Genomic DNA, 27,624 nt, shown 5'->3' on the forward strand with positions numbered 1-27,624 from the left:
AGGCGCTGGACACACGAAACGTGAGATGTTTTTGTTCATTAGTAGCGATCATTTCCCATTGAGGACTTCATCTTTTTCGGAATCCGGTTGAGGATCTGACGGAAGCGCACCGCATCACATCATCACTCATTCGCTTCTGCAGATAATGATACCCTCGATCGCAAGCCGGCGGGAGCAAGATGGGGGGAAACCTGGTCATCATCACAGCACGGGCAGGGCACAGCACAGGCACAGCACAGGGCTCTCGTCTTGCTGATCTCTCCACACCGCGGTGGAGGAAGCACAACAGACCGGGGTGGTTGGGAGGAGGTGGAGGGACGGTTACGTGTCAAGAAATCACCCCATCACCCCATACATCCCACAACACGATGCTGATCCCCATTCCCAAGAACACGGTGTACGCGATCTTTCTTGCCTATGTTTATGTCATGAATGAATCAATTAGACTAGAAAGATTATTAGAGCTACAGGTGGGCTATCCGCAAGTTCCATAGTCCATTTACTCTTCATCAAACTGAAGCTTCATCTCCCGCTTGCTGAGGAGCGGACTCGTAGGGCTAATCTTGGGCCAGTCGTGCGCATCCATGCAGGCCCGCCGCGACGCCAATACGCCGGGTCGGGCTCTGGAGACCACGGCATCTTCGTAAATGTCCAGAACGGCTCGGAGGTCCGCGAAGCTGTTGTTACTGCCGCTCAACTTCGACCCAACGGTCTCTGCGAAGTCGAGAACGTCGAGGATGGCGTGGTTGGCACCCTCGCCTCTGTCTGTGCGTGCCGTCAGCCATACATCCTCGTCTATTTGAGACGAACCACCCTCAAGGGTATGGTAGATAGAGAGGCCAAGAAACCCAGACTTCAATGCCGAACGAAACGTTTCGGAGAAAATAGGCAAACGGGGAGATTTGTCAACAAGAAAAGAGGCACGGGATATTGTTCAACTTACACATCGCCATCGCATGAAAGGCATCGCCCATCAACACAACCCTCCCTTTGGACCTCAACCCCTTTGGCGGAGGGTAGTCGTAGAGATCGAGGTGTTTCACGTCAGTGTCAGTGGGAATGCCGAGTGCAAGGGAGCGAAACGGCTCCGACCACCCTTCGGCAAAAGACCTGATGAGCTCGACCTTGCCGGCGTCCGTCTGCGGATAGCTGACCGGCTCCGGCTTACCCAGGAAGCCCGGACGATCCGGCCATGAGACGCACAGTTGGCAGCTGTACTTGCCCGTGCTGTCGTCGTTGTTTCCAGGAGCGTCAAGCACTGCAGTTTAGGGAAAATGTGTAATTAGCTTCTCGTTCTATCTTTTTTTGGGCCCTGTTCTTTTTTCCGCCCTGCGTACAGGCGCGCGCGAGAGAGAAAGTCAACAGAAAGACGATGGAGAGGCAAGGGGAGGTGAGGGTCTCCGTCCCAAGGTAGCACTCTCGGCTCAGGGACAACCCTGGTTCGGTACAGAGAAAAGACCTCGCTTTCGTCTTGATCGGGTGTCAAGAGCCACTCTCGTGACATGAAGAAAAGAGAAAAGATCGGACACTGCTCCCTACGCTTTGATCATAAACCTAAGAAAAGGGAGGAACTTACTGCTGAGATAGAGAAACGTATCATTCCGAGAAGATGCACCTTGCAGGAAAAAGGGGTCCAGCTTCCGAATCGGCTCCATCTCTTCGGGAGTCAATTGCAACTTGAGACCAAGCACCCGGACCGGAATCCGGTATCTCTCATGTTGTTCCGGGAAGAGCTGGCGCCGGACACGGGAGGGGCCCCCGTCGCAGGCAATGAGCACGCGACCGGCCACCGAGCTGCCGTCTTCGAAGTAGACAGCGACACCGGTTTCATTTTCTTCATATTTCGTGAAGCCTTTCCCCCACTGCGATTGCTACTTAGCACGGGAGTTGTTTACGGAGCATTGCCAAGTGCCTCGTGTCCAACCGTTGAAGATATGCAGGTGGGGTTTCTAAGGGAGAGCAAACATACCTGAATATCGATATCTGTAGCCACCAAACGGCGCAGCCTCTCCCTCGTAACTCTAATCCTCAGACTCTCCGGGGCACGGGGGCTGGCGCCTTTCAGCTCTGCGGTGCTCAAATCGAAAAAGGGAAACGCAGATGCCTCACCCCTAGCGACTGCAGCCTGGTCGACGTAGGCCTCGGGCAGCCGCGCAACAAGATCATCTGGCAGCAAGGATCGTAGTGCAGGGAGAGACCAGTGCAGCGTCAGGCCCCAACCGACTCCGCGGGTTGTGAGGTCCGTGTCGCGCTCGTAGATACGGTAGGGGATGTTGTTCTTGCGGAGATACTGCGCAAGCAGCAGGCCGCTGACACCCGCGCCCACGATGATGATGGGGAGGGGTCCTTGCTGTGAGATTGCCATGGCTGCTCTGTGCTTGACTGGGCCTTTTCTCTTGCTGGGCAGCTTCTTTGCTTGGAGCGTGCTTTTTCTTGTGGCTTGCCCGTTGGACGAATCGGTTGGTCTTGGGGAGAGGCTGGGGGGCGTGTATAACTTCGACCAGGCCTCTTTTCTTTTTTGCAACGGCTGAAAACAATGGACGATAAGTCAGAATTCTATGCAGCAACAGTGGCGGCTGTGCGGCAAGCAGGCAAATGAAACGAGCAAGAGAGCGTACGGCACCAATGAGATGCAGCAATAATGTAATTGTATGTGTGGTGACCGGCCTGGGCACGGAACACATCTCTCAGAACTCTCCCACCAGTCTCTGCACCATCAGCCCAAAGGGCTTCACATCCGATGCAAGAGAACTCGAAAGTCATCCAATTTCACGCAACCAGACCGCGGTCTCTCCTCGACCTTTCATCGAACCACCCCCACTGTGGTACTCTTTTTGAGCCGAAAACTCTAATCCCACTTCCCTTGACCCCTGCCCAGAGTAATCGCCTGATGTCGGGGGCCACCGGCCAGGGTAGCCCAGCCAGAGACACCCATGAGGCGGGAGGATCGCCGGAGACCTCCCCCCCGGGCGCCACCTATGCTACACACACACACCCACACACCAAGGGCCTAGGAAAGACGCCGTCGACGGGCAAGTCTGGGTCCCCCCATCCTCTCCCTTCCAACGGGCGCTGTTCCTTCGGCGGCATATACCTACAGGCAAACAACAGGCACTGGCACACTAGGGAAGAGGGCGGGAGCGCGGGAGGGAGCGAAGGGGAGCAGAAAAAGGCTTAACAAACCCGTTTTGTTTGCTTGCCAAATGTCTGTGCCACAACGGAACGGTGCGCGGTCGTCGCCGCTACTACACCCCGGCCCGACAAGCAAACGGTAGTTTCAACCACACTTTGACGATGGCCCTTACTTTCGAAAAGTCTTTGGTTTCCAATCGCTTGCTCGAACGCCAGCTCATTTCAATCATTGGCGAGTTGTCGAGACAGAAAGGGAATTGGGGGAGGTTAGCGAGACAGCCAAAGCGCCTCGCTAGAAAGCAGGGGATGCCATACCAACCCCCAGAACCGCTAATCTCGGACAGGCTAGGAGGGGTGGGGGATAGGGAGAGAGAAAGGCTGAATTGCAAAAGTTCACCTCTGGGCCCGTACGTAATTCCACCGAGGAACCCACAGGCCAAAGAGAAAAGTGGGAGATTTCGTGTTGCTGTGCCTTTTCAGGCGTTCTTGGCCATTTTCCCTATTTACGGAGTTCAACTCCCACAACCTTGTAAAGCTAGGCCCCCCTTCCCCCAGAACCACTCTTTCAAGAGACGGATTTTCCCATCTCCCTCTTCTCGCCTGTGTCTGGCTAAGCATTCTCGTGCGGTGGAGGCTTCCGGGAAACAATGCCGTAACTCCACCGAAGTATACACGGAAAGGATGTGGTAATCTAGCGCAGCAGCCGCGCCTCTCACGACCACTTACGGCGGTCTCTGCAAGGATAATTCACTCACCTCAGTCCCTCGCAGCCGTGGTACGCATTTCAAGTCCACAAGGAATACCTGGTTCTCAAACACCAAGCCTCTTCGTACTCTAAGCTGGCCCGTTGGCTGCCCCTAAATCACGACCAGCACCAGGTCTTTGAGGCATCACCATATCAAGACACGCTAACGCACCAGATTCGGCGATGACGGGAAAAGCTCGTCCTGGATCGCATCTCGTTCTTCATGCTATCTCGTTCGCCCCTCACAGATATCCACCGTCTCCATCAGCACTTTACTCTCATGATTCATCGCCCACGCAGAGGAAAAGATGCGCCGAAAACGGTAACATCGGTCGCAGATCAGACTTTTCTCTCAGGCGTCTTTCTGTTCTCGTTCGCCCGCAGCCAACAACCCTTGCCTCAGCCATGCAAGGTTGCGGCACAGCACGCTGGCTACACGACGAGGTACGTACTCCGTACAGACACCCTCGTCATCCTGCTGCAAGCACGTAACATGGATATTCTTCGGTCATTTGCCTCCCCTTTCGCTACGAAGCCATAGATTTGGTAAAGCGCCGCGTTCTGTGTCACCTAGATTACTGCAGCCCATCTCCTGCGTTCCTGCTGCTTCCCGAGACTGCTACCGGAGGGCGAAGAGATGACGAGTCTGACCGTCTGACAAAATTCGAAACTGACAGAGAGAGCGCGTGTCAGGGAGCATGTCATAATAGACGGTTGACTACATTAACACCACTGTTTAACTCCATCGTTTTGCATTACTAGAGGATTGCCACAGTACATATAGACGTTACCCTGCCCTCGAATTCTGCACTGTTTAACCTTAACCCTTTTCTTACCTATCCTTTCCTCTATTCTACCCTCTCCCTTATTAAAAGATTACTAAAATTATAATTTTAATAGCTTATTAATAAGCTAATATTACTATTTAAAAATAAGTAACTTATTCTTATATATAAGTACTAGGAGTCTTATTATTATAAAAATAATAATAAATATATTAAAGTACTTAAGAGAGCTTTTTAATAAATTTTTAATATTATTTAAAACGATTATCCTCGAGCTATAAAAAGAAATTAAGGTACTATATTAATATAGCCCTATTTATCTCGTTAGTACTAATAATACCCTTTTTAATATAGAATATATTAATAATATTCTATAGCTACGTTACTATATTTTATAAATCGTACCTAATAATAATAAGGATTTTAACGTTTTTTTTTAAGTTTTTTATTAAAATCGTTATTATAAGGTTAGTTTAGTTATTAATATTTTAATAAGTATTTTAACTTAACTTAAAGGCTCTTATAACTCTTAATAAGAGGCTTTTAAAAGACTTATAATTAGACTTTTTACTTATTATAAATAAAGCTATTATAATTAAAACTATAATAATTAAAACTATAATACTATTTACGGACCTCGATAGTAAGTAGTTAGTAGTATAGTTATTTTTTTTTTATAATAAGTTTAAAAAAATATCTTAATTTAAGTACTAAGTAAGTATTATACTATTTTATTAAAACTATATTCTTATACTTATAACTTAGAAAGAATTAACTTTCTTCGATAACAAGGTACTTAGACTATATTAACACGATCTTCCAGAAAAAGCCTCGAAATGGAACGTTACGCTGCCGGCTTGCTTCGCTAGTCTTGAGTTTGACTAGCGGGATGGTCTAACCAGTTGGCAACCAACCTCACTATTCAAAGTTCTGACTGGTACCATTTGACAGCTAAACATTAGATCGAATCACGCTTGCTGACAATGCTCCGATCCCCAAATATTGGCTCGGATTCACTTGATGTCTTCCGACCAGCATGTCCGCCCTACCTTCCCCCGTTCCATTCCTTTCCTTCTCGATACCATCTGCCCAGCAGTCTGGTTCTCGCAAAGTTGTGTTGACCAGGGCAGCATAGGTCTTTCTCGTGTGCATGTCCCTGCAATTCCCACTCATCTACATTCGACAAGGGAGTCACAGTCATGCATAAGAATCGCGCTATCCTGTAGCTAACATTGGACGGCTGTCCTGCATGGCCAATACCGCGCGGCGCCATGTATATCCGACATGTACTCCGTGTTCAATCATACCAGATCATATTACACTGTATGTAACGCACCTCGCAGTTTTCTACTGCGTAGACAGTCGGTGACCTCCCGACCAGATTGCCGGATCAAGATACGGCCCCGAAGCCAGATGTATCACATTACGGGTATACTCAACGCCGATGCCGTGACATCCTATCAAATCACATCACTCAGGAATAACGAGCCCCTTCGCCATACCTCCTTGCTAGTATTTCCCCGGTTCCCAAGTCCTTCATCGACGGTAGCGAGGAAGCGTAGCGAGTAGTCTGGTTTGGGAGAGTACGAAGTCTGGACTCTCGAACAAATCTCTGGGAATTCCGAATGCTACGCCAGTGGAGCCACGGTCCCCGAGTGAAGCCGGGGAGGAGATGCAACGAGAAGAGTGTTTGATGACCGATCCTCAAGGGGCGGATAGGAGAACCCACCAAGGCTGTTGGCGAGTGAGAAGTGATAGCATGGGGGCCGAGTGCGTTAGCCCTGTTCATACGAGCAAGGGGACCGAAATGGACCGGACCAGTGATAGTGGCGGGTTATGATTTTTCAACGGTCGTTGGATAGCGTGGGAAAACGGCCCATTAAAGAGGCGTCGATGGCAACGTCGTCGAGTGGAAGATCAGATATCGACGACATGTGGTGCAAGCAGTTACCCGTACGGATACTTGCCTCGACCGATGTGGGACGATGCGACGCAACAGACGAGCAAAGTGATGAACCGACTTACGTCTGCGCCTGAGAGAATTGTCCTATCAGTTGGTCGAGGATTAAAAGTCCGCATGGCTTCCATGTTGTCGACAGGGCTTTGGGAGGGATCCCGCCCTGGAAAGAGCTGATTTGTGTCCGGAGTATTGGGAATTATTGCCCGCATACGCAGTAGTTGATGGAGCCTACCAGGCACCAACGTGTGTACCACATGTGAGATACTTGGGAAAGACATTGATGGATTTGACATACTCGACAGGACGTCCCACTCGTCGGTATCCCATTATGCCAGGGATGTTGTTTGGGCCCCGAATTGGGTGGCCAAGGGCCGTCATGCCACGCCACATATGGAAGATTCCAGGGCTGCGAGCTGTGTATCTCATAGCATGCAAACGAATCCTCTTCTGGATGAGCAGTATGGATCACTTCTCTGTATTCTTTGATTCCCGAGGTTTCAACCAGGTCTCTCTGCTTAATCGGGGCCGTTGGTAATTGATTTCTGTTAGTCAGACTTCGTCAGATTTGGCTAGAGATGATCCTACTTTGAAGGCCTACCCCGAGCATAATATCCCCTTCCCGTGCCTCCTTCTTCCCTTCTTAGTATCCTTACCTAGTATCAATGACTTGAATATTCTCGGCTAGGTAGGCGTGCTCTATTGATCGCGTGCTCTCTAAATGTGATATTGCGACCAAGTCCGAAGTCGTATGACAACCTTCAAACACAAAAGTCTAAGACGCAGTAGCGTTCCGTCTGCAGCCTACCTTAGAAGGATCCAAATCCATGGGAGCGAGATTCGGATACGGGTGATTGCTGCTGGGACGAGGTCGATACCATTCTGGCTCGCTTCCTTCCATAACCGTGGGAGGAAATTGGAGTCTGAAGATTGGTTCGCGACTCCACGTGACTACAAATTGATCAAGGGCAGCAAGAATATCGCTTGCAAGCAAGCCTTAGGCAAGGATCAATGCCCAAAGGAGTCTGCTTAAGCGAAACTAGGGCAAGGTTTTCGGACAACAATGCTGGAGTGCGAATAATTACCTTAAGTTCTGCTCGGAACGGCTGTACGGCGGAAGCTAGTGTGACAACGGCGAGTTTAGGTTCAATAGTGTGACTAGAACTAGCGTATCTCGAAGAATCCTTCATTCTCCTAGCGTGACAGTTGAACCGATAGCCTTGGCATGCAGTCTAGCTTCTAAATATCGTCCAACTATTAGAAGTCGATTCTGGGTACAGATACTTGCGAATACGTACTTTCCATGTCGCTCGAGAAGACCACTAGAGCCTAGACATCCCCTCCCTTAGTGAAGTCTTCAGAGCCGACACAGCGAGTGGCTCCATGAGACCTGAACCATTCAGGGAGATTTTGTTATTCCTGAGACTCGGTCAAGCTACTGTGTCGTCTTCTAGGAGTAATTCTGATGTCAGCACGCTCGCTTGTCGAATAACCGCAATCTTGGACTGAGGTGGTGGGCTCTATTATTGATATTAAACACTAGCTCTAAGATGATGTTTTGGTCTTAACCTGCTATGGCTGTCTATACACCAATGCTGTCCCTCCCGTCTCGATCATCGTGCGCCGGCTATACTGCTGAAGATCTGCGAGACTCATCTTGACGAAGTCGTATTCCTCAAGTGCCTCCTCAGAAGAGCGAGAAGCTATTTGCGGTGGCATTTTCAGATAAACCTCAGGCCGACTCATTTCGTCTCCATTTTGGTTGGTGTCTTTGGAGGATTTGGAACGGAGGACTTGGAGTAAGGGGCGAAGGGTCGGTAGGCAGCAGCATATCACGGCACTATTCAAGTATGAGTGTGAGTCCTTGACAAGAGTTATCGTAGATGGGGCATTAAGTGCCTACCAATAAGCCTCCAGTCCTGTCCAAATCATCAAATCGACGGTTCCCCATGTGGGATCTTTGTAGTCAAAGGTTGAGACTTTGACCAGTCTGATGATGGTGATGAAACAGTTGCTATTCATAAACCTTTAGCGAGTCTTTCTCGTCTGTCTGCTCGCAAGCATGAAAAGATAGAAGATACTCACAAGCCGCCGAATACAAAGGACGAGATGAGGAGCATTTTCCTAAAAGGTGACATCGTCAACCTCATCGCGTAGGGTATTGGAATAAGTATCAACACGAAGTCGGTCACGATGCTACCAACTGCTATGCTGATGTATAGCTTGGAAAGGTCAAGACAGTTCTTGTGTGTAGTCCAGAAGTTTTGCACGGGTATGCAAGCCACAATCGTTGGAATAGTCTAGTTCTAGTGTCAGTACTTATTGATAATATCCAATGGCACCGTCCCATGCCTCTTGTAGCACGAGTTTACATCAACTTCCTTGTGAGACAGTAACCCTTTCAGATTAGGCCTCTGCTGGCGGTCAATGTGACTTACTGCGTATATTGCCCAAGCTCCGATGAAGAACATGAGACCGTACAGATAGTACCTCGCACTGAAGAGTCCAAATATACGGTGATATAATATCACTAGTGATAGCCGTGCGCTTGCGAGCCCCATTGGATACATAATCTCGTTGGCGAAGATTGTCTGATAGAATCGGGTAATGTTCATGGGGTCTTCCTCGTGGACAACTACTTCGTGTCTACCAAGTCCAAACCTGAGCCAGAACATTGTGCCGGTGAACACTCCGACGATGAAGACCTGCAACATGTGTAAGCGACACTCGCTACTAGAGAAGAAGGAAGAAGTCCACGAGAATCATGAGACTTTCAACGTCGTCGAGCCATTCCCTCAGAGAATCGCAGACTCACTAGAGCAGTTACCGACAGCCAGTCATCCCAAGCCAGCCTCCGACCAGACTGCCTCGCCGCAGCAAGCCGGGCACAAACCGAGAGAATCGAGAGGACGAAGAAGATGATGTGGATCGTATACACCTCTCCCGCTCGATTTTCCGCCCTAAAAGCAGCCTCTCGCTCCGGTGTCATGAGAGGCATGCCCTTGACCGCGTCCAACGACCGAAAGAACGACATATTGCGATGCCGACTCCGGAGTCTCGGTCGGTCGGTCGGTCGGTACAACAAGTCACGATGCTTCCATAGGTGGCAGGGAGGAAGAGGAGAAAATTTGACAGTAGGGGCAGCAGCGGTGATGGCATCGAGGGGCAGAAGCTGAGGAAAGCAGCACTAGAAGGGCTCTAGAAGGGAAGAAAATGACACCTGATTGGGAAAGTCAATGAGAAAAGAGGAGGGGAGGGGATGGATTGAGTTGGACAAGCTCTGAAACGTCGTCCCGGTGGGTGACCTTTCCCAAGCTGAATAGAGTTCGACACAAGGCATTCAAGAGGGTTGCGAGACGGGAACTTTGTGTGTGCTGCCATCCTTGACAGAGTACACGGTAACGGAAAGTCAAAAAAGTGACCACCTCCTCAGCTGAATGTGCAAGTTTTGAATTAGAGTACTACATGTTCCGGTAAAAGGAAAGCAGGCCGGTTGCCTGCTAACGCGTGTTTCTCGCGTTGTTCCACCAACTGCAGCTCAGCTGGAGTAGTTGACTGAGAACTCTCTTGGTTATGGCTTGACATCGACATGGTAGAGTTTCTGCTAAGCAGAACTTCGCTTACGACAGCTCAAATCCCGACTCTTTGCAACTCTCATTAGCATCAGTGGGCTGGCTGATTGGTTCCCTCCTCTCCGGATCTTCCACGTGCAACATTCCTTCCGTTGCGTTTCGACTTGTTCAGACAATACCCAAGACGCCGGGAACAATGTGTTCAGACAATTTGGAGACGGCTTGATCAGCCAACACATACACGTGTTTGATAGCCGGTAGAGTAGGTGGCTAGCCAGACGCGCGGAAGAGAGAAAAAGGTGCGCTTATACAACTTTAAAAGTCAATCAGGGATGAACAGGGAGAGGTCCTACCGCTGACGTCAAACATGAAGCCGAAGACCCGAAATGACTCGCCGAGTCCGAGGCTTTACATACTTCTTTCATACAATGAGGCCGAGAATAAGAGAAGGAGGCATTTCCTTATTGGTTTGAGGGGTACCATGAAATATGAAGCTGTGTGCTACTCAAACTCATGAGGACGAATTGCTTGTAGGAGGGCGCTTGGCTGTCACAGACATCTCTCCGGTCGATGGCCAGGATGCTCTGTCATATGATACGTGGCGTTTGCGTTCTTCGATGTCACATTAAGGGTTCCTCCGTACCTGACCCTTAGGTTCGAAAAGTCCCATGCTTGATGCAACATCAGTAGACAAAGTCGACGATCAAGTAAGTTGTTTGGAGCTTGTCACAAAGCATCGACCTCACCTGCCGCATTGCGATCCAGTGTCCAAGATGCTTTTTCGCAGAAAACCACCCAAATCGCCTTCACTTTGGCATCTTCCCCCGTCGAAACTAGTAACAGGGTCTGGCCTGCAGGAATAACAGCATTTCAGCTGAAAGAAGGTGCTGCCTGCTTCCTTGCGGCCGAAACCTAGGCCTTAGACACCAAGCCGTGCCAGCTTGTGCCTCAAGTGTTGTCGCCGTTACCTAACACCGATGCGAGTCGTGCCTAAGGGTAACAAAGTCCGACCGCATCGCACATCCGGATCAACTAAGGGCTGTCTAACAATTCAAGCCCCTTTTCCCCCCGAAATCCCCAAGCGCGGGAGCGCGGGGTAGGAGCGAGACGTGACAAGAAGCTACGTGGATGGCGCGGGGCAAGTGGCTGTATCCAAGGCGGACCTCGGCTCATCCCGAACCGTGCACCGGGCCGCACATGTATTTTAGGAGACTGATGGACAAGAGTCATGACATTCACAAGAATGCTAGACAGAAATCGAGCCAGATTTGAAGAGAGACAATGTCAATCAAAGTCAAGAATGTTCCCGTCGTTGAGCCATACGGCAACCCTGCGCCCTTTGCGGAGCCGGCGTGGTACAATACCCTGGCTTCTCCTTACTATGATGAAAGCCATCGGAGGGTGAGGGACTACGTGCGCAAGTACATCGAGGAGCATATCGCGCCCAATATTCAAGAGTGGGAAGAGAAGGGACATGTCCCCCATGAAGCAAGAATTCACTTTGCCAAATCAGGCTTGGCTTTCCCAGAGTTGCCGCGTGAATATGCTGGCGATGTTCCATTACCAGGCAATGTCCCAGCTGAGAGTAAGCACGAAGCTTCAGTGTGAAGCCGTCTTCTGACATCATTCCTAGAATGGGATATCTTTCACTCGCTTGTTGTTAGCTACGAAGCTAGTAGAATATGGGCTGCCGGAGTGTCTGTGGGACTCAACGGCGGCACGACAATCGGCGTACCTCCTGTCATCCATCATGGCACAGAAGAGCAGAAGAAATGGTGGCTTCCTGGGCTTGTTAACGGGAAAACAAACTTTTGTCTCGGTTGTACTGAGCCTACTGGTGAGCATTGTCAGACGTTTCTTTCGAGAGTGTCGTGATTAAAGGCGTGAAGGCGGCTCCGATTTGGCGAATTTGAAGACCACGGCAACCAAATCAGATGATGGAACATATTACACAGTCAACGGCCACAAGGTAAGTCAAAATACCAGAAACTCTACAGATGAACTCCTGCATCTCTTCAATGCTCACGACTTGAGACTAATGAACCTTCAGAAATGGATCAGCGGTGCGATACGTGCTAGCCACATGACAACTGCTGTAAGGACTGGAGGCCCTGGTATTAAGGGCATCTCAGTCCTGGTCATTCCTCTTGATCTTCCCGGCGTTTCTCGACGCAAGATTAGTAATAGTGGATGGAACGCTGGAGACAGCACATGGGTGACACTGGACAATGTCAAAGTACCTGTCAACCACCTCATCGGGCAGGAGAACGCTGGGTTTCAGTACATTATGACCAGTAGGTGACCCTGTGAGAAGATGACATATACCTTGGCTCTTATACTGAACAAACAGACTTCAACAAGGAACGATTCATCCTTGCTGTACTCATGAACGGCCAGGCCAGAATTTGCCTGGAAGACGCCTGGGCATATGCCATAGACCGCCACACATTCGGCAAGCCACTCATGTATCATCAGATCATTCGACATAAGCTCATCACAATGGCGCGCTACATCGAGTCGCACTGGGCCTGGCTCGAACAGATTGCGTATCATGCTCACACTACCGGCTCAATGGGCACAGAACTAGCATCAAGGATCGCCATGGCCAAGATTCACGGCGGACGTCTTCTAGAGCTCGCGAACCGGGAGGCACAGCAAATATTTGGTGGTGCTGGATATCAGCGTGGCGGCGTTGGGGCTCGCGTCGAACAGATCAGCAGAGACCTTCGAGTGAACATCGTCGGTGGCGGAAGTGAGGAGATCATCACGGACTTGGCTGTTCGGCAAGAGATTGGCGCAGCTGTGAGTAGAGGCGCCAAGTTATGATAAGTATTGAGCGTTATAGTCCCGTAACCGAGAAACTCCGATGACTCTTTCAATGTGGGAAGGAATTCGCAATGTGCAGGTGTCGCGATAGCCTCAAGGATCCAACGCTGCCCCTCAGCCACACGATCTCGCTTAATTCTTTTTTCCCGATGTTCGTCCGGCTCGCTCCGCGCACCAATCGGAGGTCATGTCACCGAAGTGTCCGGCATCTTGAATTGCAAACAGGGGCGGGCAGGTACGGCCGAGCGTGGCTGCTGTCTCTCGAAGTTTTGGAGGAGAAGAAAGTCGACACTCTCAACACTTTCCTGCAAGATCCCGTTCATAAGGTACATACCTAGACGAGGCAAGAACATCCCCTCAAACGCGTTTCGAAGGAACATTCCCCGTTCCGAGCTTGGAATGTCCGTGGGCTCGAATGGAACTTTCCTGAACCTTGGATTTGTTGGACCCCCGCCCCCAACACTATTCCTGCCATCTACAACCTTTCCATTTTGCTTTCTAAGCAATCGACAAAAAAAAGTCAGGTAAGCTCTTGGGGTAAATGACATACATAAACGTGGGTTGCTGATTTTCTCTCTGGTCACCAGGTCATCGTTCAATAACTACCGCACTAGACAAACGCACCATCGTATTGATCCCGCCCGCAAAATGGAGCAAGCGGTAAGGGACTTCAAGACTCTCGGTCGGTCAAAGTCAACGCCTTCGGGTCTTGACAACAAATGGGTTTTTGGTGTCCGACACGTCGAACTCAATCCGCCTGGAGATCTGGTAATCGCCGTACACCCAGTCAGCCGGTTCGTGTTGCGAGGCGGCCCGGCTCAGATCCTCTCGCAGCCTACCGAACGTGATAGAGCCAGAGCGACTGTGACTCCCCTTCTCCAAGCCTTCTTCAAAGGCAGCCCAGGTGCTGAACATGCTGCGTTTGCTCCCTGGAGCTGGTCGACAGACAGTCAGTCCCGAGCTCGCTGCCGCTATTGGGCCAGAGCTGGCTGCTGCAGGAATCCCGGGTGGTCTTGAGAAGGTGACCGTTTGCTCTGCTGAGGAAAAGGAGATCCTCGGAGAAACTTGGTCTGAGCTCAGAGACCTCCTGATGAACTTCATGGGTGGTAGCAGGTCCGGACAGGCGACCGCAGTTCCGTCCGCTGTGTCACCCGGGGACTCATCCAAATGCCATGGCTGTGGTCTCTCCTCCGAAAACTTCTCCTCGCCGATGAAGAAGTGTTCCGCGTGTCAGAAGGCGTGGTATCATTCCCAGGACTGCCAGCGCTCGCACTGGAAAATGCACAAGCCGACCTGTGTCGCCCACCGCCCGGCTCCAGCCCCGCCCACGGCTGCGTCGCCGGGCATGGGCCCCGCATACAACTATTACAACAATGTGGCGCGAAAATCTGAGGAGGGGCAAGCGTTGTTGCGCTCGCTTAACATCGATCCTATCTCGGTTCGCCTAGGAATGGAATTGCCAATGCGCCGTCTCGTCATCGCTGGAAAAGACACGCCTGAATACTTGCGAATTCTCTTTGGGCCGACGTTTGCTAGCGAGAAGAAGGAATTGGAGAGGGTTAGGCTGGAGGTCCTGATTGACCCTCCTCGTGGCTCCCCAATGTACGTGACACAAGACCTTGATGACGCCGGAACCAAGCCTCCCACTCGTGCGCTTCGACCGGCGAGCGAGGCGGAACTGGAGACGTTGAAGGAAGTGCGGGAGATCCAGGAGAAAGTCAGACAGAAGGTTGGGGTTGGACGTTCGCCTGATACAAGAGTCATGCAAGAAGTCCTGATGACTCTTGGGCCCGATTGGTCAGAGAAGTTGCAGCTGTACATGCTTGCAGTCAATACTATGGACCAAGGTGTCCGCCGCTGAAGATCAAGTCGAGTTGCTGGCAAGATATTTTCGGCGAAAGGAAGTTTGGGATTTGGGCCAAGAAGATCCCGGGAGAGCTTTCAGCAAGTATTATTACGTGCTCAGCTTTCAATGGAAGCAAGGGAGCAATACAGGGCCTGCTGTCATCTGAACAACCCTAAGCAAACTTAGAAGCGAGAACAATAACACCACTGGGATGATGTAATCTACATTTGTGTGCTTTGGAAGTGTTACTAATACGAAGATCGTCATAGCAATGTTTTCTCGAAGGAAATGGAAGGAAGTGGTCAGAAGTGACTTTGATATGTGTAGTATACGAAGCTGCCTGGGTACTACCCACAGCCTACAATCATCGCCCGAACCCGCTGTCTCAATGACGGACAACGCGATTGCGGACGTGATAATCCAAGTCATGCCTCCTCTTCCCAGAGCCAACAACTCTCGTTTCAAGTGCATTTAGCAGGCCATCGAGTCCGCGCTTAGCAGAACCTCCAGATAATGTGACACCCTCATCAGTCAGGGCTTTTCTGACGTCCGCGACAGTAGCCTTCGAAGTTGAAGCCGGAGCCTCGACCTCATCAAAGCTTTTCTCTGGTTAGTCTTGGGAACTTCAGCTGAAACATTGACGTCGATTTACTCACTAGTAGACGGCATAAGGACCCGGCTTGCCCGCCGCCTTGGCGGTTTCTCCACCGTTCAACTCTTGCTTGCCGATGAGCTTGAACTTTCCGGAAATCCCCTGCACAAATGAGGTCTCGCGGTATTCCGAGTTGGCAACGGCTTCAATGTAGCGACCTGACTTGGAGTTGATCATGAAGAGGTAGTCCTTTGTGGTTGTGAACATGCCGTCGCCGAGGTTGAGGGTCGTCGCCATGACTTTGCGAACCTCGCCGGTGCCACCTGAAGGTGTGTTGACATTGAGAACGAGGTCTACAAGTTATTAGCAAATATTAACATTGAAGCACTGTAGAATATCAGCATAACTCACCTTGAACTTCGTAGATGCCTGCCTTTCCCTTGCTAATCACACCGGACTCAAGCTTATTGAGCATGTTGACCGTCGCAGCATCAAGATCAGTCGAGCGTACAACTAAGCCAGTAGCAGAGGGAAGCTTTGACAAGGCGTTGTTGAACTCGGGGTTGATCATGTACCATTGGATCCAGGTCTTGAGAGCCCACTTCTCCTGATCACTCAGACCATACGCCTTGGACGTTGCGGTGGCGATCTTGCCCCAGTCGGCGGTCTTCTTCCTTGCCTCGAGCAACACAGCGCTGATCTCGTCGACATTGGCGGAGACGGACTGCGCCTTGGTGTACCAGTTGGCAAAGCCCTCGCTCATGGTAGTGATAAGCGTCTTCTCGTCAGCTGTGAGGGCTGCGGTCTCGGAGAGAGTGGCTACGACGCGATTGGCCAAGGGGATGGCTTCAGATGTGCCGAGGCCGGTTGCCAGGCCAGTCTGGTCGTTCCAAACGGGCTCTGGTGCTTCCAGGGTCTGAGGACTCAAGAAGCAACAGAACTTGCGCAAGATGCCCTTTTGGCGGCGGACCTTGGCACCACCTCCCTCGATGCAGATTTTGCAATTGTCGAATCCTGATGAGGTTAGCTCTGGAGCCTGATCAATTGGGCTAAAGTTGGCGTTGCTTAGACTTACCTCCTTCTTCGATGGATTTTTCCATGGCAGCAACGTCGCTATCCGTGTACAGCAGTTTGGGCTTTCCATCGCCGGTATCACGGAAGATCTGCACGGTGTTCTCACCCTCCTTAGCTTCCAGCATGAGCCCCTTGCCTTCGCCAACAGTTGCCGCAGTCTTGCCAAACTTGGCCAATACAGCGTCCACGGCACCAACAGCCTTCGCTGCTGTTGCGACGTCCTTGGCCACACTCAAGAGTCCCACAACATCCGCGAAGATGCTGCCCGCCTTTTCAATATCGTTGTCGTAGGTGAGTTCGTGGATGCTCTGTTTGACAAGACGTCAGCAGAAGCACTCGACTGGGGCTTTTCACGAGGCCTGAGTGCGTGTTTACTTACATCAAAGGCTCTGAATGCGTCTCTGCATCCCTCTCGAATGGTCTTTCCGACGCTCGCCTCAAAGATGCTGGTAAGATGGCTCATCCCCATACATGTAACCTTGAGCTCTTGGACGTGAGGCGTGGCTAGAAACTTGAAAGCACCGATAGCTGAGTTGATGACGTTCTTCATTACGCCTGAAGCAAGCCTCGTATCAGTGATTGGGGCTCTCTTGGTAATAGAATCAGTCACAACTTACCCATCCAAAACTGGTCCTCAAGGGGGATATTCGACCCGGGGTTTCCAAACAGAGGATCATTTGAAGTCTGGCGCTTCGAGTTCGCGCTACCGCCTCCACCACCAACACCACCAACATACTTGATCCCAGCGAACAAATTAGAAGCGCAAGCGGCTCCTGAGGGATTAGCAACACAAGGTCCCTGGCTAATCTTCCTCACGCAAACTTCAAGCGCATCCGACGCATTGGCTCCAGTGCGAACTTCAGGAAGATCCAGACAAAAGGCAGGCCACAAGTGAAGGATACAAGTCTTGTTGGAAGGATTGGCATCGCAGCCGCTGGGGATGGTAGCGAAAGAGCGCGCAACGATGCAGTCGGTCGAACCCATACTTTCTAGCATGGATGTTGATGTGTTGCCTTGGTCGGCAAATCTGCACTGAGGTATATCGCCTTCTGATGCTGGCGGAGTGGTGCCAAAGGAGGTGGATGTGAGGTTTGTCAATTGCGCTTGCGGGTAGTACATGGTCCCCGTGGCGGGAGGAATGACGAGCTTTCCGGTGTCGTTGGCATACGCGCAGAACTGGGTCTGGCTGGCTGAGGGGAAGGTAAGGGCTTCGCCGGCGTTGGCGGGCCTCTCGAGGGCACCCAGTGTTGAGGAGTAGATGAAGAAGGGTTGCTTGTCTCCGGGAATGCCAACCTGATGAAACTTTTCGTTAGGGAAACCCTTCGTAGCTCAAGCAAGTGAAAACTTCAGCTCACATAGAATGTCTGGTTCTTGGCCAGATCGCATGCAGCAACCTTGACAGTACCGCTGGAGATATCCCAGCAGCCACCACCGGAGCCTCCTCCAGCAACTCTGATCCCCGAAGGATCGGTGAAAGATTTACCACCGGCCAATATTCCGTTTGTTAAGTAAAATGTGGTAGCTAGATCGGCAGCCGTGCCACCCGCCATCACCGTGTCAGTATTAGACTGAACTGGTGTGAACGTTTTGGCATCCCCCGTTGCGTCTTGAAAGCTTGCAGCGCATGATGGTGTATTCTCGGCCGTAGCAAAGAACTTAAGCGGCATTCCAAGAGTCTGTATTACAGACGGCTTTTGTCAGTCCCGTTGCCCTTCTTGCGATATTGGGGAGTGGTGGTCCCAGGAGGAAGCTAACCCATTCAACCGTGTTGTCTGTCTGACCATTGGTTCCAACCGCTAGCAAACCAATGGCCCCAACGAGACCCCGAAGAGAGTTCCGTGATTTCACCATGATAAAAGCTGAGAATGACTTAAATGAAGAACGAAAAGGAGTCAAATGAGTGGTTATAGGTTACGGTCAAAAGAGTGACTGAGAGAAGGAACGGCCGAAGCTGACCAAACAAATCAGGGCCCCAACGCCTCGTAGGGCAGCCGACGTTCGTTTTATCATCCGAACATGATCGCAGAGCAATATCATAGTCAGTCAAACCACTTGGACTAACAACAACTTACTAGCTCGGTCTGTCCGCTGTACCCGACGCAAAGGACATGATCAAGTTGCAACAGGGGTTTTCAGGCACACTGCGAATAAAGTTGCGACGGTTCGCCTACATCGTCATGCATTCACTTTTTTCAGAGCCACCAACTTGACTCAAGACTAGGGAACCCCTTCTTGTAGCTCAGAGAAGGGGCTGTGTAGTCCTGGCCGGCCTCGCAGGCCTAGAATCATGGTATGTTGTCTGGGCTTGATAACCATCCTTCTCACCAGACCTGTTTGCTTGTCATGGTTTCATCTGTGAGCCTTGTGGGGCCAGCCCATCCGATCGGCTGCGTTCGTTCGCTAGGGCAGTGATAAAGTTTAAGCCATCTTCATCAAATTGACGCTCGGATCTATTTAAAGACCACTGGCCACCGCGTGGCATTTCCCCTCTTGACGAAAAAGAATCCTCCGCAACCTTATTAGAAGTCAAGTTAATACACCTCGTTTAGTATGTGAACAAGGCATATGGGATACATTTACCCGTTAAAGCAATCAACTCGTAAAGGTTGACTTCCAGTGTTGGCTGAAACTAATTGACTCCTAGGAACATATTGAAAATATGGCGAAGTAGAAAGATGAGAAAAGGCCAAAGCGAGTTTTGCTTTGAGTCAGATACGACGATTATGTAGTGGTATTCAATCATTCAATACGAGACGAACATTAGGCTTGGGCCAGTCGCCTTGAAGTTTTAATGTGATATAACTGAGCTATTCGGCCCATTTCGTCTCCTTGCGGGTCTACCAACCAAGAACCGGCAGGGAACTGCCGCCTGGCCGCCGGACGCCAATAGACAGCGGGATGCTCAACAGAAAGCCGAGTATGCCGACAGTCTCGTACGAGGTCTAGTCAAATATGCCGCGCGCAATTGAGCGAGTCATGCTATGTTCTTGGCCAGTTTCTCCCTTCTGGCCCTCGAGGGGCAGGTGTTGGGATGCCAAGCTTGACTTCACCAGGTGAAACATGTTAAGAATAATCGTTGCTATTAACGAATGTCTTCACCCACTTTTATGTGATTCGTAAACGGTCGCAAGCTTCTAAGAAGATCTACACTTTGCTATAAGAGAACTGGGCAGCCTGAACCTAGTTCTAAGAATATGTGGGCTACGAACGAACTTCCGGCTCCAAGGGGTAGCTGGAATTAGACGAGCATAACCCCGACTGAACTTATCTTTCGATGAGGCCATGAGGTTCGACTTCAAATTTTCTTCTCTGGAACCAGTGGCTTTTCTTTCGCTAGAAAATATCCTTTACCACGCATACGCTAGGTTATCTCAAACGCCATTGCCAGGAGCAGGCTATGATCATCATGGATTGTTCGGACATCGCGACAGCTGGGCAGAATATCCAAAACTTCTGCTGATGTATACAATCCATGGCAAAGTTGAGTCTTGATCTTAGAGTGACTTTTAAGCAGTGGTATGGAGAAAGTCTTGACACAGAAATTGGTCTTCACTCAGGGGTCAGCGGCACTTGTGAGCACGGGTGGGCTGATATGGGATATTCTGTTCTCATAGCCCTCGATGTAGACCCGATGTTCAAAAATGTGTCTAATTAAAGACTTCTGGTGTATTGATTACTACTGACGTCAAAGACTGGTGCTTGTAGGAGACAGTGCCATGTCACACGAGCCCCATCACGCCGACTGCCAATCCAAATCGACAACCCATCCATCCACTAGATCACGCCTGATGTCGTCGCAGATTTCACAGAATTCTTCAGATCGAGCCGCTCAAGTTAACGGGAAGCGGTGGTCAAATACGTCAAACCACTATTCAGGTGTACGCGTAGCATCGGCTTGCCAGTCGCTGTGCAGATCCTTTTGTCAGCGCCTTCAGACCTGTATGCCTTAACTTTGTGAGCGTCCCATCCCATGTCCTTGACCAAGTCGAGAGTCCGCTCTGCTCTTGGCCCTGGGCTAATGAGGTAGAGTTTCCCGAAATCGTACTCCAAAGACATAACGGCTCGGTCGTACTCAGATTGATGCTCTAAAATACTTACAAGTCTCTACTTTATTTCATCGAGTAGACCTTGGCAGACAGGGCTGCTTAGGGTTGGGATTGTTCCAACGGCCAACTTTCTCGACATATGTGTACGGCAAAGCCAGAATCGCGCCACAAGCTTTTGGTGATTCTCGCATTTGGACACCTGCGCGTGGAAAGATTGTGTGCTAAATGACTGGCCTGCGCGGTACTTTATCCTCAGGGTCGCTGACGTAGATACATGGTCAAACGAGTAGAGGTTGTTCATTTATGGTTGGCAAGCAAAACCACGCTAGCGGGGTAGGTTGTTGCCTCACTTGCTGGCATATGCAGGAGGCCGTCGAACCTTTCATCTCTCAGCCTGTAAGCACTGACGCGGTAATATCTACCGGTATACACCCTATTGCATGCAAGGCGCCTGCAGCGTGGACCAACAGCCGACGAGAGATGAAAACAAGGCGGATAGGACAAGCGGTAAGGTCAAGACAAATGCAGCGAGGGGGTGTCGAATCAATACCGATCACTTAACCCTCTTGATCATAATGACGAGCATCAGTTGTTCCGATTGGTGGAAGCCTGTTGATACCATACGGCACAGGAAACATATGAAGGCTATGCTTGAAAGCAAAGGAAAAATTCCAATAACAAATGCAAAACCTGCTTCCACAGCTTATATGAGGGATAGCCATCATCCACGCTACACAACGACATCAATTATCGAACGCATTGAACCTTCTCTCTCTCTTGGTAATCACGAGTATTCCACTACTTGAATCGACGGATGGTCATGAACCTAGAAATCACTGGAAACTCACAGAAACGGTTTGTGCAAGACGCCGTTTTGCTTCACAAGCTAGACCCAGTAAGGGGTAGTCCAACAGCATACGGTCTGGATCGACACCCTCATGACGCGGGTGTTCCCCGAGAAGAGTTGCTAAAGCGAAATTTTCTCGATTCTTTCGCTCTACTAGCTTCAACCCACAAAGATGGCGACACAGTATCGGCGGCCGCCTTTGAGGTAGGAGCGCCTGAGGGCTCGGTCATTCGCATCGCTAGTAATGCTGGGGTGTCCGCATCGACACTGGTCCTTCTTCGGGAAGTGATGGAAATTCTTCATGACGTATCTGCTATGGGTAAATAGTGACTCTTGATTTGTGTTAGAAGACTCATACTGACATTGATGCAAGGTCTCACGAACGAGAGGAGACTGAGTGTCCTATTGAAGATGATCAGTCTCGACAAGGCTAAAATCTGGTATTATCTTGCGGACCTCCGGAAACATAGATCAGAAATTTTGAGGCTTGAGCAGTTCTTGCCGAAGCTTTCATCCACCTTTGAGGTCAACGAAGTCGAAAGGTTCACTGCATGGATGGGAAAATTTAGTGCGATCACAACCATTGCAACCGGAGCGCCTCCATCAGAGCTCTTGCCTTACATTTTATGGGCAGAAAAAGCCAAATGGGAACTTTCCACCTGTATCGAGGCTCTGTTCTCTGTCCAGAGTATACCAGTGCCCTCTTGGATATACAGTATCTACAAGCTAGGGAGATACGGGGTCGCATCAATAGCGTTGTGTAAGCTTCCAGCAGAGTTCCCCGCCCTCTTTTGCCCGATGCGAATTGAACCCATCGAGCCCATCTCAAGGCTTGAATTTTCTATTGCAGAAGGCGAACGGCCTTTGAGAGATGTTCTACGGAGAATCGTTGGAGACCAAGAAGAGGAATTCGCGAGGAGATTGGCTACAATCTGGTGTGTCACAGATCCAGAGCCGCGCTTTCAGAAGACCTGTCGTCTTGACCTCGCTGTTCATGCTGAGATGCAACTTTTCGGTTTTTACGACCGAAATCCTGAGCTTATGCCCTCGTTTCGGTTCATGGGTGTCAGTAAGAAGAGATGCTTCTTGTGTCATAGATTCCTCCAAGACCATCCGGTATCCTTCTCTGTATCTTCCTGCCACCAGAAGCTGTACTTGGCATGGAGGCCCCCACCGACATCTGACGCAAAAGCGTACAGGACATACAAAAACTAATTTGTGTGTTCAAATGGAAGCAACAGCCAGACGAGAACTTCAGAGCCGGATTGGCAGTGCCAGAGCTTTCCAGCTAGATTCTACCGCCGGAGTATCCTTGACAGGTCTCGTTGATTACAGGCCTCTCAGCCCTGCAGAGTCTGTGGACACATCCGATGCGCCTTTTCCGCCTGATCCATCACCAGAGCCTCCATTAGAGCCATCTGAGGACGATTACAGTGATAACCATGCAGGCGTCTCCCTTGAGATAGACAAAGAGACACCTCCCACAGAAAGTGAGGGAAAACGCCCCGGGGAGACAATCATATCACCTTCACGAGCTTCTCGCGGTGAATACTCCACTCCAGAGTTCGTGTTCAATATCAGACGTACTGGCGACCCTCAGAGGCGAGAACTTGTGGTCTTGAAAGACATTCTGGATACGTCACAGAAGCCTTCCTGGCGAAAGCTGATTGAGATCTTGAGCAACGATGAGCACTTCGGAGTGGGGTTTGTCGAAAGAGAGGAATTTTTGATGGTCAATGATAACCTATGGGTTAGAGATGAGCGCCAGTTCCTTGCGTGTTTGCAATTCTTGCGCAACTCGGGTTGTCGCAACGTGGGTGTCGTGGTTCGTACGTTTGACTCGGTGAAACCGAGGAGTCCTTAGTTTACCTTCAGTATTTCATCTACAATACTCCGATGTGGTCATTCGGGATTGCAATGATGGTATTCGCCCTGGGCTTGTTACTCTAGGAAGGCTGATATGAATTTCGGAATCTCATGATTATTTGTTCTGGCATGATCTGTCCTGGCTTCTAGCATTAAGCCAATTAACTAAACGCATTTGCACATATATAACTTGCCTCAGGTCAAAAGTTATTCACATAGATAAGGTAAATCAATCTCCTCAATTTGAGCTACAATTGCTGAAGGATCAGAGCCTTTACGCATTCATAAACCCTGAACTCCAATGCCCTGATAGCTTGTTCAATCAGGAGCATCTTTGTGCAACCATACTTGACATGTTCACTATGATTCATTCGAGAAGCTGTGATTGCTATGTTACTGGGCATGCCAAATTCTATCCATGCGTCATTGAGGGAAAGTGATCATCCAGAGTGGTGGAATTATCTATCAGTACTTTAATGGGAAGGCTTCAGAAGGATACTGAAAGCGGAAGAAATCCTAGGAAGGAACTAGTCATGTATTGTCATTTACCAGAAATCTGATGAATAGTGACAAGAAAATACAAAAAGCAACTGACCTCCCCAAGGTGGGCTCGAACCACCAACCTCCAGATATCTATCTCTTTTGCTCATAGCGAGCAACCTCGATCGTAACAGTCTGACGCGCTAGCCAATTGTGCCATCGGGGATTACGTAATTCATCGTGCGTTGCCAATTCGAACGGGTATTGTGTTATGGGTCATGAGTGTGGAGATGGTGGGCATTGCGGCAAGGAGGAGGAACCAGGCAAGTCCAAGGCAAGCTGCTCTCTGTTAGGGTGCTGATGTGTTATAACGTGCCTTCCTGCTTCTCAACGATACAAAAAGGCTATTTCGTCTCTAGTCCGTTGTGACTGAGCCTGAGAGAAAGTTCTTAAGTTCTCAGGGGTGACAAAATCTGAGTATCAACTGGGAAATTAAGACACGTCTCTTATCAGTAGGCAATGTACAAAGTTTTGGATGTATCTCGGAGACATAACTTCTGGAACTCGAACAAGATTTGACTGGATGGATCATACTATGATGCCTCAAATCAATGGCTAAACCAGATCGTAAAAGAAAAGAAATGTTGCCACAATGTGTTTTGAGGGCAAAGGCTGATTTCGATTTCTGTATGGATATACAATGAACACGGCCCGTTATGCATCATAGTGTACGTATGAGCCCCAAATATCGGTATTGTCGGCACCGGGTACGAATCTCAAGTACGGCGCGCTCCTCAGTGCCTCGGCAACAAGCCTATCAGGTGATACAGGCATAGTTCTGGGTCTACTCAAGAACACCTAGAACAGCCTCACAACTTCAACAGAAATCTCATCACTGACTGGCCACAATGAACCCATCACATGACCGAACCCAGCAACTTGGAAGGCACTCGTGGTATGCAGACCCTCGTCCTTCAAACTAAACGCCTTTACTTCAGCTGTTGAACATGCGGATAGGCAAGCACTCTGAGCCCTTATCTTGACCTTAGCAGCTAGGAGTGAGTTGACTGTGAGCTTGTCCAAGGTTTTATCGGACTTTTGCAGAAGCAAATGAGTTTGCAATGGGTCCAGTCAACAACTTTCGACGTTCTTTCAGCTCGCTGACGACCTGGATGCAGTCAGTTTCCAGCCCTGCCTGCCGAAAGGTCTCGGCCCCTTGGGCTGAGGGCGAGGAAGCATCTATCAAAGGATTTCCCTTGTGAACGAGGAAAGAAGGGTTTGGCGTGATATCCATCTTCAAAGGGCCCAAGAGGGAGATTTTGTTTCAAAAATGACCGCATTCCGTGAGGCGCTACTGCTTTCTTCAGGAATAAACCGGATTTGAGGATACTAGAGTATGAGGGAAAGGAGGCATTCGGCCGAGTATCAGCCCAGAAGCCTCGGAACTTGAATGTTACTTGGAAAAAGGAATCTACTCTCTTCTGTCATACATAGTAGTGCAAGTCTCTTCGGGTGTGTGAGAGCTGTTATCAACGGAACGCGCCTTCTTGCAAGATTGGTCTGAAGTTGTCTGACGAAGAAACATTTGCGACCCAACATAACTGGAGCATGAAATTGGCGGCACAAGATATATCTGCATGTTTCGTAAGAGACGAGAAGCCGGACGCCCGCTATGCTTGAGCCCTTAGCTCAGCTAATGACCCTGCGCTGGCCAGCCGGGCCGGGACCCACTCGTCGGGATAGAGATCCACTTATCTCCGGATTGTCGGATTCGGGTTTCGGCGGTGCGCTGGTGATGGGCACCGCAACATAAACTCGCGCTCAAACCCAGGACGAAATGTCTTTGCGGCTAGAAAATATCAGGGGATCTTTGATAACAGATCACTCATGTGATGTAGGTATACCGACAATTCAGGAACCACAGTATCTGTGAGCTTGCGGAGCTGTGACGTCCGCACGATAAGGGGGGACACTGACCCGAGAGAGCTACGTCAACCTAACTTGATTCAGGAAAGCTCCTAGAGGCATAGTGTGAGTCTCAGGCATCAGATGCATCATTATGGCAGCACGCATTTCTATGGCCGCTACGTCACCCGTAGCACCCGCTGAGACTGGAATAATGGCATTTGTATCTTCAATCAACGCTTGGTATCTCGACTCTTTATGCGACTAAACTATAGCCAGCAAACCAGTACCTGGGTGGCAGCCAACGTATTCAAACAGTTGCTGCTCAGGTTTCAGTACCAGAACCTCGTGGAACAGACGGAGCGACACGTTGTTCTCCAGCTTCTTTGCATACTGCAGGAACCCTCCAAAGATTTCCAAATGTGTCGAGTGTTGCTTAGCCCATCCCTCGAGAGAGCCCAGCTCATCGAAGAAGGCCAGTCCAAAGGTGCGATCCTTATCGGCCTTGCCCGTCACGGGGTCGATTAGATCCATGAACCGGCAGCTGTGACATCCAACTTCCTCTCCTTGGTCGCGCAGGAAGTTCATGCCCTTGATTAGGACAGGATGCATAGTATTGAGATAGAGCTCACGCTCCTCGGGCAGAGTGTCGGACCAGTCTTGGCCGGAGCGAATGATGGCCAAATTGCGCTTACCACCGACCTTGACTCTGCGAGATGACGATGTTGTGTGTCCGTTAGTACCGTTCGTCCCGTTGGTGTGGTTAGTCGTCGCTGGTCGTTCAACTTTCTCTCCAGCCAGCTCATCGTCCTGAGCAGCAGCCATGCGGTCACGCATGCTACCCCAGTAAACATGCTCCTGGATCGGGCCCCTAACACATTCTCTCATGTGTGCTGCACCCTCAGGCACTTCATTATTGGAAAACACCGTCTCGAACCGGTCGATTGTTGGGAAGAAGATTTCGAGGAACCATCCGTTGCTGTGTGACCCAGCCTCGAGCTCCTCCCACCATTGTTGGAACCCTGAGTCGACGGCCCATTTCTCGTAGGCTGTCTTGCTCGGCCAGTATGCGAGGTGAGCAACGTTGTAGTAGCCCTTGTTGTCGGTGACGGACGCCCACTCGGCGAACTGCGGGCGGGCCACGGCGTCGACAGCTTTGGAGGTGGTGAACTTGGTCAACTGGGCGACGGCGGCGCCATCAGCGTTGGATTGAGAGGTGTACTGGGCACCGATAACAGCGAAGACGAGATCTTTCGTGTCCTTGGGGAAGCTGGCGCTATAAGCTGGGAAAGGAGGTTGAAAGCCAGGTGGTGTCTTGGCAGCGATCTTTCGGGGGCACTGCTGGAGGTGCTCTGGGATTGCGGAGACAAGCATCTTGCGTAATACGGTTGATGGGATTGGTGACAAGGGGGGATAGAGAGTAGCCGGCCGAGGAGAGAGAGTCGGGGGACTATGCTTTTAAGCCACACCAAGGGGCTAGGAACCTGACTGATACCAAGAAGCGGAGGAACAAGGCCGCATCTTTGGAAGATGGTCTAGGGTCAAGTCGAAATGCCATGCTGAGATGCAAGTACAGGGATGCTTGACGAGAAGCAATCGGCAAAGGTCGTGTCGTTTCCCAAACGATCAAGTCCTTGGGATTGATGGGGTCTGTCCCTACAACCTTAGTTGCGACTCCAAATACCAACTTGGCGTAGCTTCGAACCGTCGTTGCATCATGGGACGAACCAGCATGTCGGAAGATCCGACTTGTTATCTTGACGATTGAAAGCCATTTCTGCCTTATGTGCTGTCAACCCAATTCCGAACGACTTTATCTCATATGGCTAACAGTTCAATGTCTCGCGCCCACGAGGGCGGTAGTGAGCTAAGAAAGAGACGGTTGACTTCCCCGGGCACTGACTTTACGCTAAGTAGATGGCGCACCGAGACGTCTCCGCACCAGGAAATA

The 27,624-nt window shown here is 50.3% G+C and overlaps 7 protein-coding genes across 7 annotated transcripts; 3 read left to right on the top strand and 4 right to left on the bottom strand.

The window, feature by feature from the left end:
• Positions 1-499: 499 nt before the first annotated feature.
• Positions 500-2,365, bottom strand: CABS01_01023 (FAD binding domain-containing protein; the record flags this gene model as incomplete). Its single annotated transcript, XM_060534403.1, has 4 exons — positions 500-765; positions 944-1,258; positions 1,577-1,871; positions 1,970-2,365. The coding sequence occupies 4 exons, from the start codon at positions 2,363-2,365 to the stop codon at positions 500-502; spliced, it is 1,272 nt and encodes a 423-aa protein (XP_060401481.1).
• Positions 2,366-8,191: 5,826 nt separating this feature from the next.
• Positions 8,192-9,653, bottom strand: CABS01_01024 (uncharacterized protein; the record flags this gene model as incomplete). The annotated part of the gene is made up of 5 exons (XM_060534404.1): positions 8,192-8,459; positions 8,523-8,633; positions 8,705-8,919; positions 9,058-9,324; positions 9,435-9,653. 5 exons carry the CDS (start codon positions 9,651-9,653, stop codon positions 8,192-8,194), a joined length of 1,080 nt encoding a protein of 359 aa, XP_060401482.1.
• Positions 9,654-11,472: 1,819 nt separating this feature from the next.
• On the top strand, positions 11,473-13,017 carry CABS01_01025 (acyl-CoA dehydrogenase domain-containing protein; the record flags this gene model as incomplete). The annotated part of the gene is made up of 5 exons (XM_060534405.1): positions 11,473-11,776; positions 11,825-12,028; positions 12,081-12,160; positions 12,242-12,485; positions 12,542-13,017. 5 exons carry the CDS (start codon positions 11,473-11,475, stop codon positions 13,015-13,017), a joined length of 1,308 nt encoding a protein of 435 aa, XP_060401483.1.
• A 648-nt stretch (positions 13,018-13,665) lies between these two features.
• Positions 13,666-14,878, top strand: CABS01_01026 (uncharacterized protein; the record flags this gene model as incomplete). The annotated part of the gene is made up of 2 exons (XM_060534406.1): positions 13,666-13,881; positions 13,964-14,878. The coding sequence occupies 2 exons, from the start codon at positions 13,666-13,668 to the stop codon at positions 14,876-14,878; spliced, it is 1,131 nt and encodes a 376-aa protein (XP_060401484.1).
• A 370-nt stretch (positions 14,879-15,248) lies between these two features.
• CABS01_01027 (uncharacterized protein) lies at positions 15,249-18,196 on the bottom strand (the record flags this gene model as incomplete). The annotated part of the gene is made up of 7 exons (XM_060534407.1): positions 15,249-15,462; positions 15,520-15,808; positions 15,867-16,469; positions 16,531-16,837; positions 16,909-17,084; positions 17,147-17,822; positions 17,885-18,196. 7 exons carry the CDS (start codon positions 18,194-18,196, stop codon positions 15,249-15,251), a joined length of 2,577 nt encoding a protein of 858 aa, XP_060401485.1.
• A 4,267-nt stretch (positions 18,197-22,463) lies between these two features.
• On the top strand, positions 22,464-23,286 carry CABS01_01028 (uncharacterized protein; the record flags this gene model as incomplete). The annotated part of the gene is made up of 2 exons (XM_060534408.1): positions 22,464-22,491; positions 22,622-23,286. The coding sequence occupies 2 exons, from the start codon at positions 22,464-22,466 to the stop codon at positions 23,284-23,286; spliced, it is 693 nt and encodes a 230-aa protein (XP_060401486.1).
• A 2,651-nt stretch (positions 23,287-25,937) lies between these two features.
• On the bottom strand, positions 25,938-27,047 carry CABS01_01029 (phenylacetaldoxime dehydratase; the record flags this gene model as incomplete). Its single annotated transcript, XM_060534409.1, has 1 exon — positions 25,938-27,047. The coding sequence occupies one exon, from the start codon at positions 27,045-27,047 to the stop codon at positions 25,938-25,940; it is 1,110 nt and encodes a 369-aa protein (XP_060401487.1).
• Positions 27,048-27,624: the final 577 nt, after the last annotated feature.

This window comes from Colletotrichum abscissum (assembly GCF_030869225.1).
Source record: "Colletotrichum abscissum strain IMI 504890 chromosome Unknown Scaffold_2.1, whole genome shotgun sequence".
NCBI classification, from domain to species: Eukaryota; Fungi; Ascomycota; class Sordariomycetes; order Glomerellales; family Glomerellaceae; genus Colletotrichum; species Colletotrichum abscissum.